Source organism: Teleopsis dalmanni, chromosome 2 (assembly GCF_002237135.1).
Source record: "Teleopsis dalmanni isolate 2A chromosome 2, ASM223713v2, whole genome shotgun sequence".
NCBI classification, from domain to species: Eukaryota; Metazoa; Arthropoda; class Insecta; order Diptera; family Diopsidae; genus Teleopsis; species Teleopsis dalmanni.
This window is the reverse complement of record NC_051847.1, coordinates 101830683-101846737: the sequence shown is the minus strand read 5'-3', so window position 1 is coordinate 101846737 and position 16055 is coordinate 101830683. Positions and strand designations below refer to the sequence as shown.

Here is a 16055-nt window from a genome sequence, read left to right as displayed (position 1 = left end):
TGTTTTTGGTTTAGTGAAAATTTTAAACTGGTAACGTCGTGGTACAAAGCTCTTTGGTGCTTTCAAAACCTAACAGTTTTCTCTTTGTTGCCAAACGTGTATATTTCCTGTACACTATGGGTCTCACAGTTTCTGCCAAATGAATGTTATTTTTTTTCTTATTGACATTTAGTAAAGCTTGTTTTAAGGGTTGCTTACGTTGCGAGTGCTCACGTAAATACATATTTTGTCTCTTTGAAAATTCAGGAAGTGGTTGGTAGAGTTTTTCATTTTTATCGATAGGGTGCTATTTTATTTCAATTTCTTTAGTTCGAATTTGATATTAGATTCTCTTGACTTTAGTTTGAGTAAACATATTTTGGTGATTTTCAATGCAGTTTAATTATTATATTTTTGTGTAAGGCCACAAAGAAATGGTGAACAATTTTTATAATTCGCATTCAAACAATAACAGTTTTTGATGTTAATAAAATTAATCATATTGTATAAATATTCTAAAATAATAAATTATCTCGAAAAGTGAGTGAGTTTACTAAAGCCAATTATGTAATAAAATTTATTATAAATCATTTGAGTTTCTGTACCCCTAAATAATGTGCAATAATTAAGTAATATTACACTAATATTAATAGAAGTGCAAGAAATATTTAATTTTTTGCCTTTTAATAAGTACACAAGCTTAATTTATTTACAATTTGCAAGATGTGTTAAAAGGAAAATTTTAAATTGTTTTTAATATCGTATCGTACCACAACCCTTAGCAATGTGCATGTTATATGTATGTGTGTATGTATATAACTCACATAGCATCAGCATACATTAGTGCAGCTAATTTTAACCAAAAATTATACGTACAAGAGAGACAATTATATTTTTTAAAGTATCTTTTATGGTGCGTTCTGCAACCCTCAGGACATAAAAAATAATAAAACATAGAATTATTTATAAACTTTTTCATTATGCGCAAGAAAAACTTCGTAAAATATAAAGTACTATTATAAAGCAATGTTATAACAAATACGCCGTAAGAAACAAGTAATATATATATATATGTTACTTTATTTAAATATGTATGTATTACATAAAAGTAATAATTATGTTTAAAAATATTTAGTAAATAAATAAATAAAAACAGTACAACACTTGGTTATTAATCCGAAAATAGTTACGTATATTGTGTAAAAATTAGGAGATATCGGACTCCTCCGATATATATAGTTCGTATATAATTTATACATTGTTTGGCATTGCTTAAAATAAATAGTAATAGTTATTGGAATAAGATACTAAGAAAACATATCCAAACGTTTTTATTTAATATTAACTAGTACTGATGTTGAAAGAGAATGTCAAAAGGATGGGCACTGATGATGTTTCTGTTTAAATTTATTGGTCGTGCGAGACTTCATCTGTTAAAAACGATTGAATCTAGTAAAATAATCATTAAATGACCATTTAATTAATAATTTGTTATAATCACTGAATATACAAGATGCATAAATAAAATCCTTGTTTAATTTGAAATAAAATTAATAATAAAAACAAATTTATTACTTTCGCAGTTAATGTATTTCTGATCACATCTAAAATGGATTAATTAATAATGATATAATTTATATGGTAAAACTGAGCAATAGTGCTATTGCTAAAATAATAACACAACAAAATTAAATAATTAATGAAACCACAGATCTGTTAAATGAATATTGTAATTTAACAAAGAAAAAACGTAATAACGTACCAGCTGAACAAAATATAATTCCAATTTCGCTTGTACCTCAGGACATGCCTGAAGACAATGATCTTTCACATAAGGTAATCACCGGAAGAAATCAAATGATTGAAACCACGGATAAAGGCAAAATGGTTATGGTACGAACCATACTTGAAGACATTAGTCAAACTGCTATACACTCTAATGCTTACCGTCATCAAACTAATAATCCGGAACATTTATTTACTTCAAATGATCACAATCAACACCATAATGACCATATTATGCATGAACATCCTTTACATGGCGCGGAAAGTCCAACTGTGGACTTCATTACTTCAGAAGTTACATTTGATACTTTATCAGCAGATTCTTCAAACATCTCAAATACCTTACATATTATTGACGTTAAACAGGAAAATAATAAGTATGTTGTAATAAATAATAACCACAACAGTGATTTGCATAGCTGCATAGAAGTCCCCTCAATAGGAATAATGAATAAAATGTCTTCAGATACCGTTGAAGTTACATTGAACCAACATCATCATATTCAACAACAACAAGATCAGCTACAATATAAACATCACTACATAAATCAACATCAATCGATTATTGCTCGTAACCATATTCAACAACAAAATTCGATTATAAATCAACGTCAGAGTCACAACTCTCGGTCTCTTCAACACTCATCATCTCACCAAGAACCTTTATCTGTTATTGTGCAACCACATGATGACTCTCATGATTCTTCAACTCAGATTTTGAGCCCAGAGTTGGGTGTAGTCGGTGTTGTGGGATGTGGTAGCTCACTCAGTGAGCCATCCACATATCAGACACTAACATCTGTGAATCAACGTTTGCAATCACCTGGATTTAGTCCAACATCATCTTATGCGACATTAACACCTTTACAACCTCTACCACCTATATCAACTATGTCTGAAAAGTTTGCTTATAGGGGTCACATTAATGGTAGCACAGTTATTAACGGTAATATTGGAAATGAAAGCAGCAGCAACTCTTCTTCTGGTGCTGTACCTTTTTCTGTGATGACACATCAAAATAGCCTTGTTGGGTTAAATTTAAGTAGCCTTAGTGGTGAACAATCACCTTATTCATCATCCTTTGATAAATTAACATCAATGGATATACCGATGTCGCCATCTCATAATTATGCAACATCGCCTACCAATACTTTATCAGGAATGGTGGTCTCGTGTGATTTGCCCCCTACTTCTCCTGTGGGATGCGAAGCACTTTCACCACAATCTGCATATAGTCCAGCAATAGAATTGCACTCTCCTACATCATCTAGATGTAAAACTAACACTTACAAAAATAAGAGTGTCCAATTACTGCAACAAGTTTCAGATAAACATATCGTGTGCTTGTCACCTGTAGAAGTATGCGATAGTAGTATATCGAATGAAAATATAGTAGTTACAGCATATCAATCTACGTACGACTCCCATCAGAGAGAAATAATGATAAGCACAACACCATCATCAAATACAGATACAAATCGACTAAGATCACATCAACTACTGCATAATAGTCCAACACTTAGTCCTCATGCAATATCTCTGAATTCGGCTTCATTGCAATCTCCCACTAATTGCAATATTATAAATAGACCTGTGTTAAAGTTGCAATCATTAAATAACGGTTCTACATCATCTTTAAATAATATTTGTGAAAATATTGTCGAAGTTAGTGCTTCACAACAGAATCCAACAATAGTTTCGATGAGTCCGTGTCCTTCTCCATCTAATGACAACATTACCGTAAAAAAAATGGCGTTAGATATGCATGGCATTGAGAATGACAAAATCTGTGCACAATCTCATGTTACAATAAATGATTTAAGTTGTGAAAATAATTCTAGCGAAAACCGAAGTCACCAACAAATAAAACTCAGTTCAAAACTAGACGAATGTAATATAAATACAAACGGTATGCAATCTCATAATACAAATATTGATTGTAATATTCAGAAATGTAATTTGGATGATCATAAAATAGATCAGTATCCACAAATAAATAACAACAATGGTACTATAAACGAAAGTTTAAATGGCAGTAATAACTGTAGTGAAATGGAAGAAATTAATACAAAAGAATTGGCGCAAAGAATTTCCGCAGAATTAAAGCGCTACAGCATACCTCAAGCAATATTTGCGCAGCGCGTACTTTGTCGTTCACAAGGTACACTTTCTGACCTATTACGAAATCCAAAGCCTTGGTCAAAACTCAAATCTGGAAGAGAAACGTTCCGTCGTATGTTTAAATGGCTGCAAGAACCCGAATTCCAGCGGATGTCGGCCTTGCGTATGGCAGCGGCTCAAATTCCTCAGAGAGGAAACCCAGGTACAATTAATTGTAAGGTATTCATCTCATATTGTCTGATTTTATATTAATGATGCAAATCTTTATCAGCTGGTCCGATAATTACTAACACCACAGTATGTCGTCGTAAAGATGAACCACATATTGAGCACATGTCACATCCAAAGAAACCCCGTTTAGTATTTACTGACTTACAACGGCGTACACTGCAAGCAATATTCAAGGTTAGTTAAATAAATTAATTTCTATAAATCTAAATCTATTCATTAATTTTTTACAATTATATATTATATACAATACAATCCGTATAGATAGTAAATGTTTTCTGCACATACTATCAACATTTTTCAAATCCGCGGAGTAGGTGATCAGTTGCAAATGACTTTACCTACTCCAAGTAAACGTACTGCGTTTGCGCACGGTTTTAGCGAATGTTCTTTTTATACGTAAGAGTGTAGACCCAACCAAAGATGGTTCAATGCTATCTTCTTCTATTATTTAGATTTCATTTTTTTTACAATCGCGTGTTTACAATTGCACTCAAAAATGAAATATGGAAACTTGGCCTGTAAACAATGTTCACTTTAGGCAGTTACAATCCCCAGTCTTAGTACTAGCTATACTGTAGTAGGAATTTAACATTCAAATGCATGTGTATGTTAGTTAAGAAGGCCAAGTCTTGCCATTACAGATACGGGTTTAGGAATGAAGTATCTGTCCATTTCTGTAGCAGTTGAAAAGGTGAGTTGACCATAAATGCACAAATCCTTTTTTACCCAATTCCCATATAGTTCTCTATATTGAAATATGTTTAAACTCATATTTTTTTATATATAGGACGCGTCATATATTTACAATTCAAAAACTTATCATTGCACAATAAACAAAGATATTGCATTAACTTCTTAAATATATTGGTATTTAATTAAAGGAATATCAGGAATAAAGGTTTAAGTTTTAAGTTTTCAGCATTCTGTTACTTCATAATATTCGTAATGATATTAATAGCAATTTGAGAGCTGAACAATATATCCGATATAAGATATTTAATTGAGTATTAACATATCGGATGGATATAATGCAGGGGTAAAAAAACATGCTATAAAAACTGTTCTGTATTATTACAGATGCTGTCGATTTTAATACAGCTTTTTAATAGTATGGTTGAAATTATGGTTTTATTCAATGTGAATGAAATGTTAAACTTTTAAAATAATTTGTCTATGCGATTTTATCTTTGAATTTTGTATTTTCTATGTATTATCTGTTCAGACAAATACTCGAACATCAAAATGCTAAAAGCTTCGAACAGCTCGAATTAAATTTAAAGCTTTAACCAGTACAATAGAACTCTATCCTTTTAAAGGAATTTGTGTGTATATTGTCTATAAACTCAAACTGTAATGCAGGATTAGATATAGAAGAACTTGCCGCAATAGAAGTTTCAATACTTCAAAACAAAAATCATGTAAACTGTGTAAAAGCCTTTTGTGTACCTATTAAATGAAAATATCCCTAACCATTATAAGTTGAAAGTTATAAACTCTAACTAAGTAACAATGGTAAAGCAGTTAGAACTGGAAGAGTTGGCAAATTTTAACCTGTACAGAAGATATCAAAAAGATTACAGTCGTTATTAACCTTGATGTATCAACTACGCTGAAAACCATACAATCTACAATTGTTATAGGAAAACAATATCTATCGGCATTAAAGGAATCATCTATATAATGCAAACTAAGCAGATCGAACAATGTAAGGCTTCTCCGCTTCACAGCGTTGCAAAATGTGCCCTCCCTAACAAGATCCTAATGTAAATATCGTAATCTTCTAGGGCAGCCATGCTGCTATTAAATCTCTGATAAGCACTAAAGCTTCACCTGACGAGTTAGCTAGGCCTATCAGTGTCCAATTCACGTGGGTATCTGAACACATGGGTATCTGTCTGTCGCGGGTATCAGACAAGGCAGACGAACTTGCGAAAACAGGTATTCTGCCTTCTAACATATCTCTCGAATATTGGTATTTTTCTTGCAACGGCTAAACTGACAATAAAGCAAAAATAGCTGAGTATAGGTAAAATATCTGGGCGGATAAAAATTCTTCTCCGATCTCAAGATTTACATGGTCTAAACTGGATAAGAAATGTATCAGTTAGCTACTTTCACTAAATCGGAATCTGCTCAGCTCTAATGCATTGATGACTATTGAAACATGTGTTTCCTTTTCTTAGAAAAAAAGTAATTCAGTGTTGTGGTTTAAATAGTGATTTAAATACTTTGCTATTATAACCAATTGGTTCTAATTATATTGCCGCAATTTATGAATCAGCAAAACCACTATTTGACGACAAATGTCACTCATAGACTTATTTGTTTAATATTGTTTTAAAGGGAATTTCAGCAATAAATTATAGTAAAGAATGAATATTGAGGACAAAGTTACCTTTAATCATTCTTCTTACTATATTCACCTGCAATTATAAGTAGGAAGCAATGCTAACAGAAGTATTCGTTTATAGTTACATATAGCCATTTTATCAATATTTTATTTTATATTTAATTAATGAATATTATAAAAAATATTTGAAAAACTTTAATAAAACTAATCTTTTATATGTATTTTCACATGTTAGGAAACTAAGAGACCTTCTAAAGAAATGCAAGTTACTATAGCTCGACAACTTGGACTGGAACCAACAACAGTAGGCAACTTTTTTATGAATGCACGTCGGAGATCTATGGATAAATGGCGAGATGATGATAGCAAACAAAATATGAACAATTCCAGTAATGGTAGTGGTAGTAAAGATCGATCTCACTCAACACTATCTTCTTGCAATCCACATTCATTAGGCATAGACGATGATATGGACTTGGGTGATTTTACTACAGATGACTGCTTCGACGATGATGATGAAATAGATGATGAAGAAAACAATGATTTATTGTGACATTTTACAAAGTATTCTATTAGAAAGGAAGAAAACACGAGTTTAGAAGAGAAACAAAATCAAAAAATAAACTCACTAAGAAATAGCATTTTCGTTGGCTTAAATGGCAAGCAGCTTTGCGTTACTCAAGAAGAATCCAATGAAGATTTAACCAATTTAAAAATCAGCAACAAAGAATACTTTATTGATCAAACTGGATCCACTTCAGAAACGAAGAACAATGCAAAAAGAAATTATTCACTTAAATCAGCAGATGCAAAAGGTCATAGCAATTTGAACATTAAAAACAATAATTTTGTTATTGATTGGAAGCACAACAAAACTAAAGACAGCATTGGAAACAACGATAACATTAACAGTGGAGTGATTAAAGAATTGAACATTTGCAATCCAAAATACATTAAAAACGATGTACCTGTTATAGCTTCGTTGTCAAATTTAATAACTGAAGATAGTGATATACTTTCTGAATATCCACGTCGAACGACTATTCAAAATGTAAATCAATTACTACTAAAAAATCAATCAAATAGCAGTAATAATATGTCAAATAAGTTGGTTGACGAAAAACTTAATTTAAGAGATGAGTGCAATACAATTAATATGGCGAATTGTGATACGATTTTAGCGGAATATGTGCTAAAAAATGAAAACTCTGGTGAAATATTAATTACGAGTTGCTGCAATAGAAACGTTGACCCAGACGATGCGCTGCAGTTGGCGTCGAAATCAACCGAATCAGATTTCTTGATTGATAAAAATGAAGTTAGTGACATTAACATATTAACAAAGTCCCCAATCATTCGAAACAAAACAGTAAATAATTTTGAACGTAAAGAAAGTGAACAGTTTATAGCTTTTCATGAAAATAACTACGATACCGATTCTAGAAACTGCAAAGCAAGTAACTTTACTAAGCAATACCGAATAGGTCTCTCTTTATCTCCGAAATCAACAGTTTTATCTTCTTCATTTGCTGGACACGAAACAATTGAAGATCAAAAATCAAACTTCAGTAACTCAAACTACACATATGTAACACAACAAGATACCATCTGTCATCCTTTTCAGAAAGAACATAAAGAAATTCAACCCAAAATTGAGCAAGTAAAGCACATCCAAGCTCAACTTGAATCATCAACGGAATATATTACCGATGAGTTTGACGATCTAAAAGTAATGGTTGTCTATTAAACTATGTTCGTTGATGTTGATTTAAACGCATGAACAGATCGAGTCTGTACAGTGATGTTATTTATTTTAGCTACGGAAGTTGTACAAAAATCAGCAATTCATGCTTTAGTTTTTTTTACTATGGAGTGTTAACATATCCAACAACTTTTTGCCTAAACATATAGCATACATTGACGTGAGTAATAAAAATACCCAGTATTATGTAGAAGAAATTATATAGCAAATACAATACATAATATGGTTTATAAGTTATACACTAGAAAGTAACATTTGCACTTACCTATTGCAAACACATGTATGTATATATAACATTGTATTTATTTAAATATTTACATATATGTATATAAGTTAATAGTTTACAAAACATTAAGGATCTTGTGATTTAGGGACACTGAACGACATTATTCACACAAGAACTCTAGGAAGTGCAATCAGGGAGTGCACTCAAATAACCAAAATAAAGTTTTCTCTCAATCTGACAGTAGATTGGCCTTTATGTGTAACTATTAAAAGATTTTTGATTTGCAACCAGCTTTCATCATTGAAGTCAAGCACCTATTCTTTTATTCGTTCCACGCGTTTTGGCATACTGCCACTTAAGTTGAAATATGTTAGATATAGTCGTAAGAAAGTAAGGGTCATATTCGTTAAAACTAGTTAATGATTATCTTCTTTAGGAGCTATGTGACAAGATTGTTTATACTCATCAATCTAATTTATTATTTAAATATTTATATTTACTATTTATTGTACAATATTCGATATGTAAATATATATTATTTTATACTTTTATATTTACTTATTTATTTATTTATAGAGACAATGTATTTAATTTAACCTATAGTCAAAAAAAAAAAATACGCTTTCTACTTTTTTTCTTACTAAACATTTGCGGCAAGACTGTCACCGTATTGTCTGCGTGTAATTTATATATGTATGTAGTTAGCCAAATAAATTTAGAAACAGTGCAATAAATGGAACGGAAGAAACTTTAAAAGTTTTTAAAATTATTTTTTTTTCCTCCTATTACTAGTCAACAGTTTTACTTTTAATTTTAAATGAAATCAAATTTTAAGACAAAACAGGAAAACTATATTAGTTGTCTTGTCTTTGCTGGAGCATTCGTATACATAACTATTTATATAGAACATAACTAGTTCACAAATATTTTAAAATTTTATTTTTAATGCAAAATACAAAAAATTTATATTTATACTAATTTGAGAGTTACCTTGTATGGGGTATTCACAAGAAACGACAAATCAATTCGATCAAATATTTACTATCCATCTAGACAAATATTTATACAGACGATCATCCCTAAGTTGAATCCTCTACTCATGCTAATCCAGAATATACATAGCTTATGTGGTCTACGACGTATCCTGTACAGCGTTCCGAACATCTAGACAACCCCAGTTTACCATTTAGTAGAAATAGTGTTAAAGAAAACAAATTACACAAACACAAATAAATTTGTAAAAAGTATAAATTGTGCGATTAAATTGCTCACTATTATTATGTTCATTATTACACATATATGGTATATGAATGTATATTTTAGTGATGTGAGTATAAGCCGTATTTTTTTCTTTCAAAGTGGTAAAAAAATACTCGCAACTTACGAAAGTAAACATGGAAAGCAACAGCAATGCTCTTAAAATTTTCAGAGTTAGGTTTGGCTCATAAAAAATTTTAAGTCTTAAGTTTCAGTGCAGCCAAATTCAAAAATCAGTCTATTGTGAATGTTCACTGGAAATATGTTGCAAAATTCCAGTCATCTATTGAAACCATATGAACATTTAATTTACTAATAAATTAGTTTATAAATAAATGAAATAATATTTTTTAAATAAATATATTAATTTAAATATTTAAGATGAAAATGCTTACCATTATCTTTCTAATATTGATCTTGTTTTTTTTATTTACATGAATTAATTTTTAATGTTCACAATTTTTATAGCTCATATTGTACACAACAAAAAACATGTCAAAAAAGCATTCAAAAAGCATATTTCAAAAGTGATGCCAATTCGTTTCAACCAGACTTATGCTGTTTTTTTACAACTCTGAAAGAAAAAATTACGACTATAGTTAAGTTAATTTTTAAATATATGTATATATATTATAGTATATTAAGTGAATTTTTTAACTTTAGAGTTTAAATAAACCATACGCAACACTCAGTGTTGAAAATTTGTATGATCATATTTTTATTATAATAAAAAATTTGTTTTCTTTATAATTCATAAGCAATTGTCGATTCACTTTAAATATAAATTGACTAAACTTTCTGATTTGAAGATATGAACTGTCTTCTGGAAGTTTCAAAACCAGTAAACTACATAACATTTTTTTGCAATCCTTTCTCTCAGTTTAAAAGGAACGGTTGTACTTTTTACGATAAGTTTCGAATGTGTGGTACGGCGATTGCCACAACACAAAGTGGAAAATCTTTGATTACTGGATTAGCATTATCATAAGTCTCATTGTTTTGAATCCGCGTACACTACTAGTCTTATCTAGTGGCGCGATCTATACTTATAACATGCTAGCTAAAATCGGAGGGGCATGGTAATGTTTCAATGAGGTTTACGTGAAGTAACCCACATCCGCGCATCGATGTTTTAAACATGTTTCCGCTAAACATGTTTTTTGTGTATAGTTATAGATAATTTGCTGGTATTGACAGGTAGAACAATATTTTTATTCGGTGTTTGGTTAGCTGCCTCAAACAAAAAACTTATATGAGCACAAGCTACTTTCAAACTTTCTAATCTTAACTAATCTTGAATATTTTACTTTCTTGTATATTTCTTCTGCACTCTTAACTATATTAAATATATACATTATTTATAACAGGATAAACAGTTTCTTTTATTTTACCTACCTTTACGGTATGAAATATTCGTCAAGCATTAACAAAACACGTGTCCTTGTGTGGCATGTTTTAAAACAAAAAATACTGGCAAAAATATAAATAATTTTTTATTTAAACTATAAAATAAACGAACATAATTCAATGTATAAATATTTTTGTTATGATTAGTTAAATGATCTTATATTCTCACGTGAGAAGGTTAAGATACAATTAAGTTATTACACCAAAGATCCATGTTATACAGGCAATTTTACGCTCTTTTTGGTCATGACCAAAACACATGTTATACCAAGAGTCATATCATAGTTGTCAATTTCATACTTTTGCTACTACTTTTTGTTTGTGCCTAAATATAACAAGTATTAGGATGTGCTTGCATGTGTACACAAAAATACATTTTTACTTGATTCTACAGAACATCTAAAAACAGTAATTTTACAGAAGTGACAGAATATATCACCAGGGCTTTGCCGAAAACTAGCGAATTTGTATTATTGCCATACTCAGTTTTCGCTTCTTCTGTGTTTCGTGACCTTGCAACGTAGTCTGCAAATGTTACCAAATGTATATCGTTCGGCATTTCCAGCTCTAAGATACCATCGTAGTTATCGTTTCTCAGCTCAGATCCCAGGACAGATCCTCGTGTTGCTCCTGATGTGCTCTGCTTTTTATTTGGTCTATCGCGAGTATTGGATTTGTGCAAATAGCTTGCGATTATATCCTTCACATTGCGCGGAATTTTAAATTTGTTTTTCAGCTTATGTCAGCCTATCTCACATTATTAAACGCCTTGCGTACGTTAAGCGTTGCAATTTTTCTCAAATAGTGGTTGCAAGTCTGTACAGCCGTTACTGTTTTAACAACGTCCTGTTTTAACAACACCTAACGTACACCGTTTTTTCCTGAATTTATGTTATGCTGTCTCGATGACAGACATCCCACGAGTTCAACTGCTGCAGTAAGTCGATGTTTACTATCTTTCAAGCAGCTTAGCAGTGGTGTCGAGCATGGAGAGAGGTTAGTATGCTTCAACACTTTCTGGGTCACATTTCACCTTACTGATTAGTGTCAATTTCTGCTTCTTCCTGATTTCACCTAACAATCATTGTACATTTCTAGTAGAACATGTAGACGTTCGTTAAAAGGTGTTTCATCTGGTCCTTTAGCTTTTTAGCGCGCTCTCAACTGCAGAGAGGTCTTGCAGTGTGAATAGCGATGGAATTTTTTCAAATGTTTCCTTCATTTTTGCACATTCTAGTTACGGAGTGGGTTGTCTGGCACCCTACCTTTTTGTTACAATCTTGTATCCAGTGCCCTAGGGATTGTTGTTTATATCTTCCCTCATTTTTTACCATTTGGCCTTTTTGCGTTGGTTTGTAACTGTTTTTTTGCCTAATTTGAATTCCAACTTCACTACTTCAGCAGTATTCCTTCTTAAGTTTAACATAGTTCCTCTAGGTTGATTGTTTGAAATTAGGCTGTTTTGTGTCGTAATCTTTGATTTTAATAAACTGGTGGTCGCTACCAGCATAATTTTCCAGTACTTTCCAGCTTCTGAGTGCCCCTGAAAACCTATCCTAGATTAGTGTTATATCTGGAGTAGTGCTTCCTATCTGGATCATCTGAATGTTGTAGCAGAAGTTGAATAAGCTACTGCAAGCCCCAATCTGTACGCCATATCAATTTTACTGCGCTTGTACCATGCTGGTATGACCGTCTAGAGATATGGTCATCTTTACGATGTTAAGTGGTATTGTGGAAGCTAACCTTCGCTAACCGTAGCTACCACTTGACAAAAATTTTGCTAAAAGTTTAAACCATTAAGAGAGCAAAAGTGACTAGTAAAAAAAATTATTGCACAGTGAGTTCATGTAATAGGATCGCTAATTGGAAAGAGACCGTTTCAATCAAAATATCGGCATATTGGGTGCTTTATTATGAGTAGCTTTTGGTAAAAGATGTAATAGTACCTGCAAGCCGGAACTATTTTTTGGTTTAATCGCTCATTGAGGGCTCAGTTTCTTATGTTCCACAAAAGATGATACAACTTGGAATTGCACTTACACTTCACAGTGTTCCAACAAATCCATCTGCATTATCATATTCGCCTTACACCATTTATATATTCAAACTCTAAAACTAATTGAAATCTTACTACTCCAATATCTATACGTAAGCACTACTAAATTTTATTCTTTTCTATTCCAATTAGTTCCACCAACTAAAAATACTGTGTATTAACAGGCATGAGTTAATATAAAATCATATTTTTTATTAAAATTGCCAATGAATCCACTTGTTCTCTGTTAAAGATGAATTAGTTGTCATAAACGTAGAGAAAATAAACACAATCACAGAAATAAGAATATGAATGCAAAATGAATCATTCATCACGACAAAGTGCAACAAATCAAAAACAACGCAGATACCAAATATAATATTTCATATCCAAAAAATGCAATGCAATTGCTCAATGTTTGTAACAACTGATATAACATTCTTCCTACGTTATGGAAAAGAATACCAAAACTTTCCCCTATTTCTATTTCTACTCGTTGATTTCCATGAGGTAGAAGTCAGCTGATTTTTTACAGCACAACTAATTCAGCTTTTAATATTACTTCACTCATTTGACAATGTAATTAAACCTTTTCGGGCAATCGTGAGAAACCTTTTAATTATATTTGAAAGCTTGACTTATTTAAATCATGTTGAGTTAAAACGGTGCATAGTCTTTCCATTTGTATGGTGTATATTTGACTGATAGCAAGGAGCAAGGAAATATTGCGATTTCCCTTGCAGCGCACTATTGCAGTGGGAACACACACAAACGTTCAAATACACTTGATTCATTAATTATAATGATAATTATAATGTTATTAATGTAACATTAGTAACATATTTATTTTAAATTATAAACTATTTTGGTTGTTTTAAAAAAAATTTTCTTAAATGAATTTATACAAAATTTGAATGAAAAACCTTTCATGATTTTCAATTCTCCAGTATTACAAAAGTATGCATTAAATAGCGATGCCAGTAAAATATTAAAAGATATGCCACAAATCATATAGATTTCTTATTGTATCAGTTCGAGACTTTTTTTGAATAGGGACAGAAGTGGATTAATTTTATAACTGAGTTGTATGGCTTTAACACAAAGAATGATTAAGGATTATAGCTTCACTGCAAAATAACAATAATATATCAATCTTAGGAATAGATCCATATTTCAGATGTGATCCCAATAAAAAGATAGGGTTGAAAAAAAAATTAGGGTAAAAACTTTATTTTTGTTTGTGCCTATTTATGTTTAAATATGTATTTTTATATAATTTTGTACATTCCAATTATAGCACACATGTACTAAAAATGATTTCGTTATTATATAATGATATTATAGTCATCAGATTTTGCAATTAAAAAAGCTAAACGAAAGAAAATTATTCGTTCTTATATAATATATTTATTTTCAGAAGCCTGCTTTACTGTGTTTGAAGACCTAACGAACCAGTTTAAGCGCATTTAGGATACCGCGCATTAGGACCCAACAGTCTTCTGCAACATCAGGTGTTATGACTTAAAATGCGAACTAAGACTGCTTTGATAACACGGAAATGTGTGCAGTTGAAACAATTTTTCTTCAGAATTTCATTTTTATAATGCAGGAATCCCTTTACACTATCATAATGAACTTGTTACAATAATAAGATCACTTTTCATACACAATTCATAGTAATTCCAATACTATGCTTACACGTTAGCATAGGTGGCGTCTAGTGTTAGCGCATTTGGTATAGATTTTGTATGGATCAAATCCATATTACCACATGTGTACAGTAAATTCAAATAGTGAAAACGTACAGTTCAGATATAGCTAAAAAGTTTTGTATCAAAACCGATAAATACGATATTTTACAGTGGTGTTTGATATTATTTCCTTTTTTAACAATCAAATTTCTAAGAAGAAATTTAATAACGAACATATGCGCATCTAAGCCAATCTCATTGAAATCCAAGTAGACACCAACCAAATGCAGAGAATCGTTCAAATGCAGATAATGAAATGTAATTACAAAACCAATAATTGTAAAAAGGTACTAATATGATTAACAACAATAATAATTAATAATAAAACTAAAAAAAAAATATGTTTTCGAAGCAGTTTTATCTCGACGACGCCTGCTGAAATTACTATAAAATAGTTTTGTCCTAGTGCGCGGGTATTTTAAATTTCTGTTGTATGATTATTTCAAGGAATATCTAGGAATATAGCTCGTACATGTACATGTTCCAGAAAATGGACCTTTTAAAAAAGAAACATTTCACTTATAAAATTTTTTTAAATTTATTAATCGACCTGTTTATTAAAATGGTTTTTTATACATTTTATAACCTGTCTGTAGGTCCCTTCTTGTTATTTAATTCAAGGTTTAACATTTTTTATTATACTCTATATTTGCAATATAGACGATAGAACGAAGACGATGACGTATATGTAGTTTTAATAATACTAACTTATAGTAGATCGTAATTTTGATAATGACTCTCAAGGAGAGTCGAAATATGGAGTATAATAAAAAATATTAAACGTTGAATTATTTAACAAGTAGGTCCCCTACAGCCAGATTAAAAAATATATAAAGAATCAATTTAAATATTTCAATAATTTATAGTGAATTATTTGCAAAAGTCTGTCACAGTCGTCACATTAATAAAATAAATTCAAGTGCTCCATTGAAACCTTTTATGAATTACTCAATATTGAAGCAAGTTAAATTTTTTAAATAGTATTTGAAATTCTTCTCTTAAAGTTTAAGATATTTTAATATAGAAGCAATTATATACATACATTTTATTGATTAGAATTTAAGCTATATATATATATATATGTATATATATATTTAAATTGTTAAATATATTAATTTAAATTACCAATTGTAATGTAAACACTTCAT

At 30.7% G+C, this 16055-nt stretch overlaps 2 protein-coding genes across 3 annotated transcripts; both read left to right on the top strand.

Annotated features, from left to right (window-relative positions):
* Positions 1–1727: 1727 nt before the first annotated feature.
* LOC119680167 (homeobox protein onecut) lies at positions 1728–7039 on the top strand. The gene is made up of 3 exons (XM_038092857.1): positions 1728–4099; positions 4157–4290; positions 6702–7039. The coding sequence occupies exons 1-3, from the start codon at positions 1786–1788 to the stop codon at positions 7017–7019; spliced, it is 2766 nt and encodes a 921-aa protein (XP_037948785.1). The 5' UTR covers positions 1728–1785; the 3' UTR covers positions 7020–7039.
* A 1-nt stretch (position 7040) lies between these two features.
* Positions 7041–14663, top strand: LOC119680169. Of its 2 annotated transcripts, none has more exons than XM_038092859.1 (2): positions 7041–8388; positions 14574–14663. In XM_038092859.1, the coding sequence occupies exon 1, from the start codon at positions 7563–7565 to the stop codon at positions 8211–8213; it is 651 nt and encodes a 216-aa protein (XP_037948787.1). In that variant the 5' UTR covers positions 7041–7562; the 3' UTR covers positions 8214–8388; positions 14574–14663. The 2 variants fall into 2 exon arrangements, with proteins under 2 accessions (XP_037948787.1, XP_037948789.1); XM_038092861.1 differs by having other exon boundaries at positions 14577–14649.
* Positions 14664–16055: the final 1392 nt, after the last annotated feature.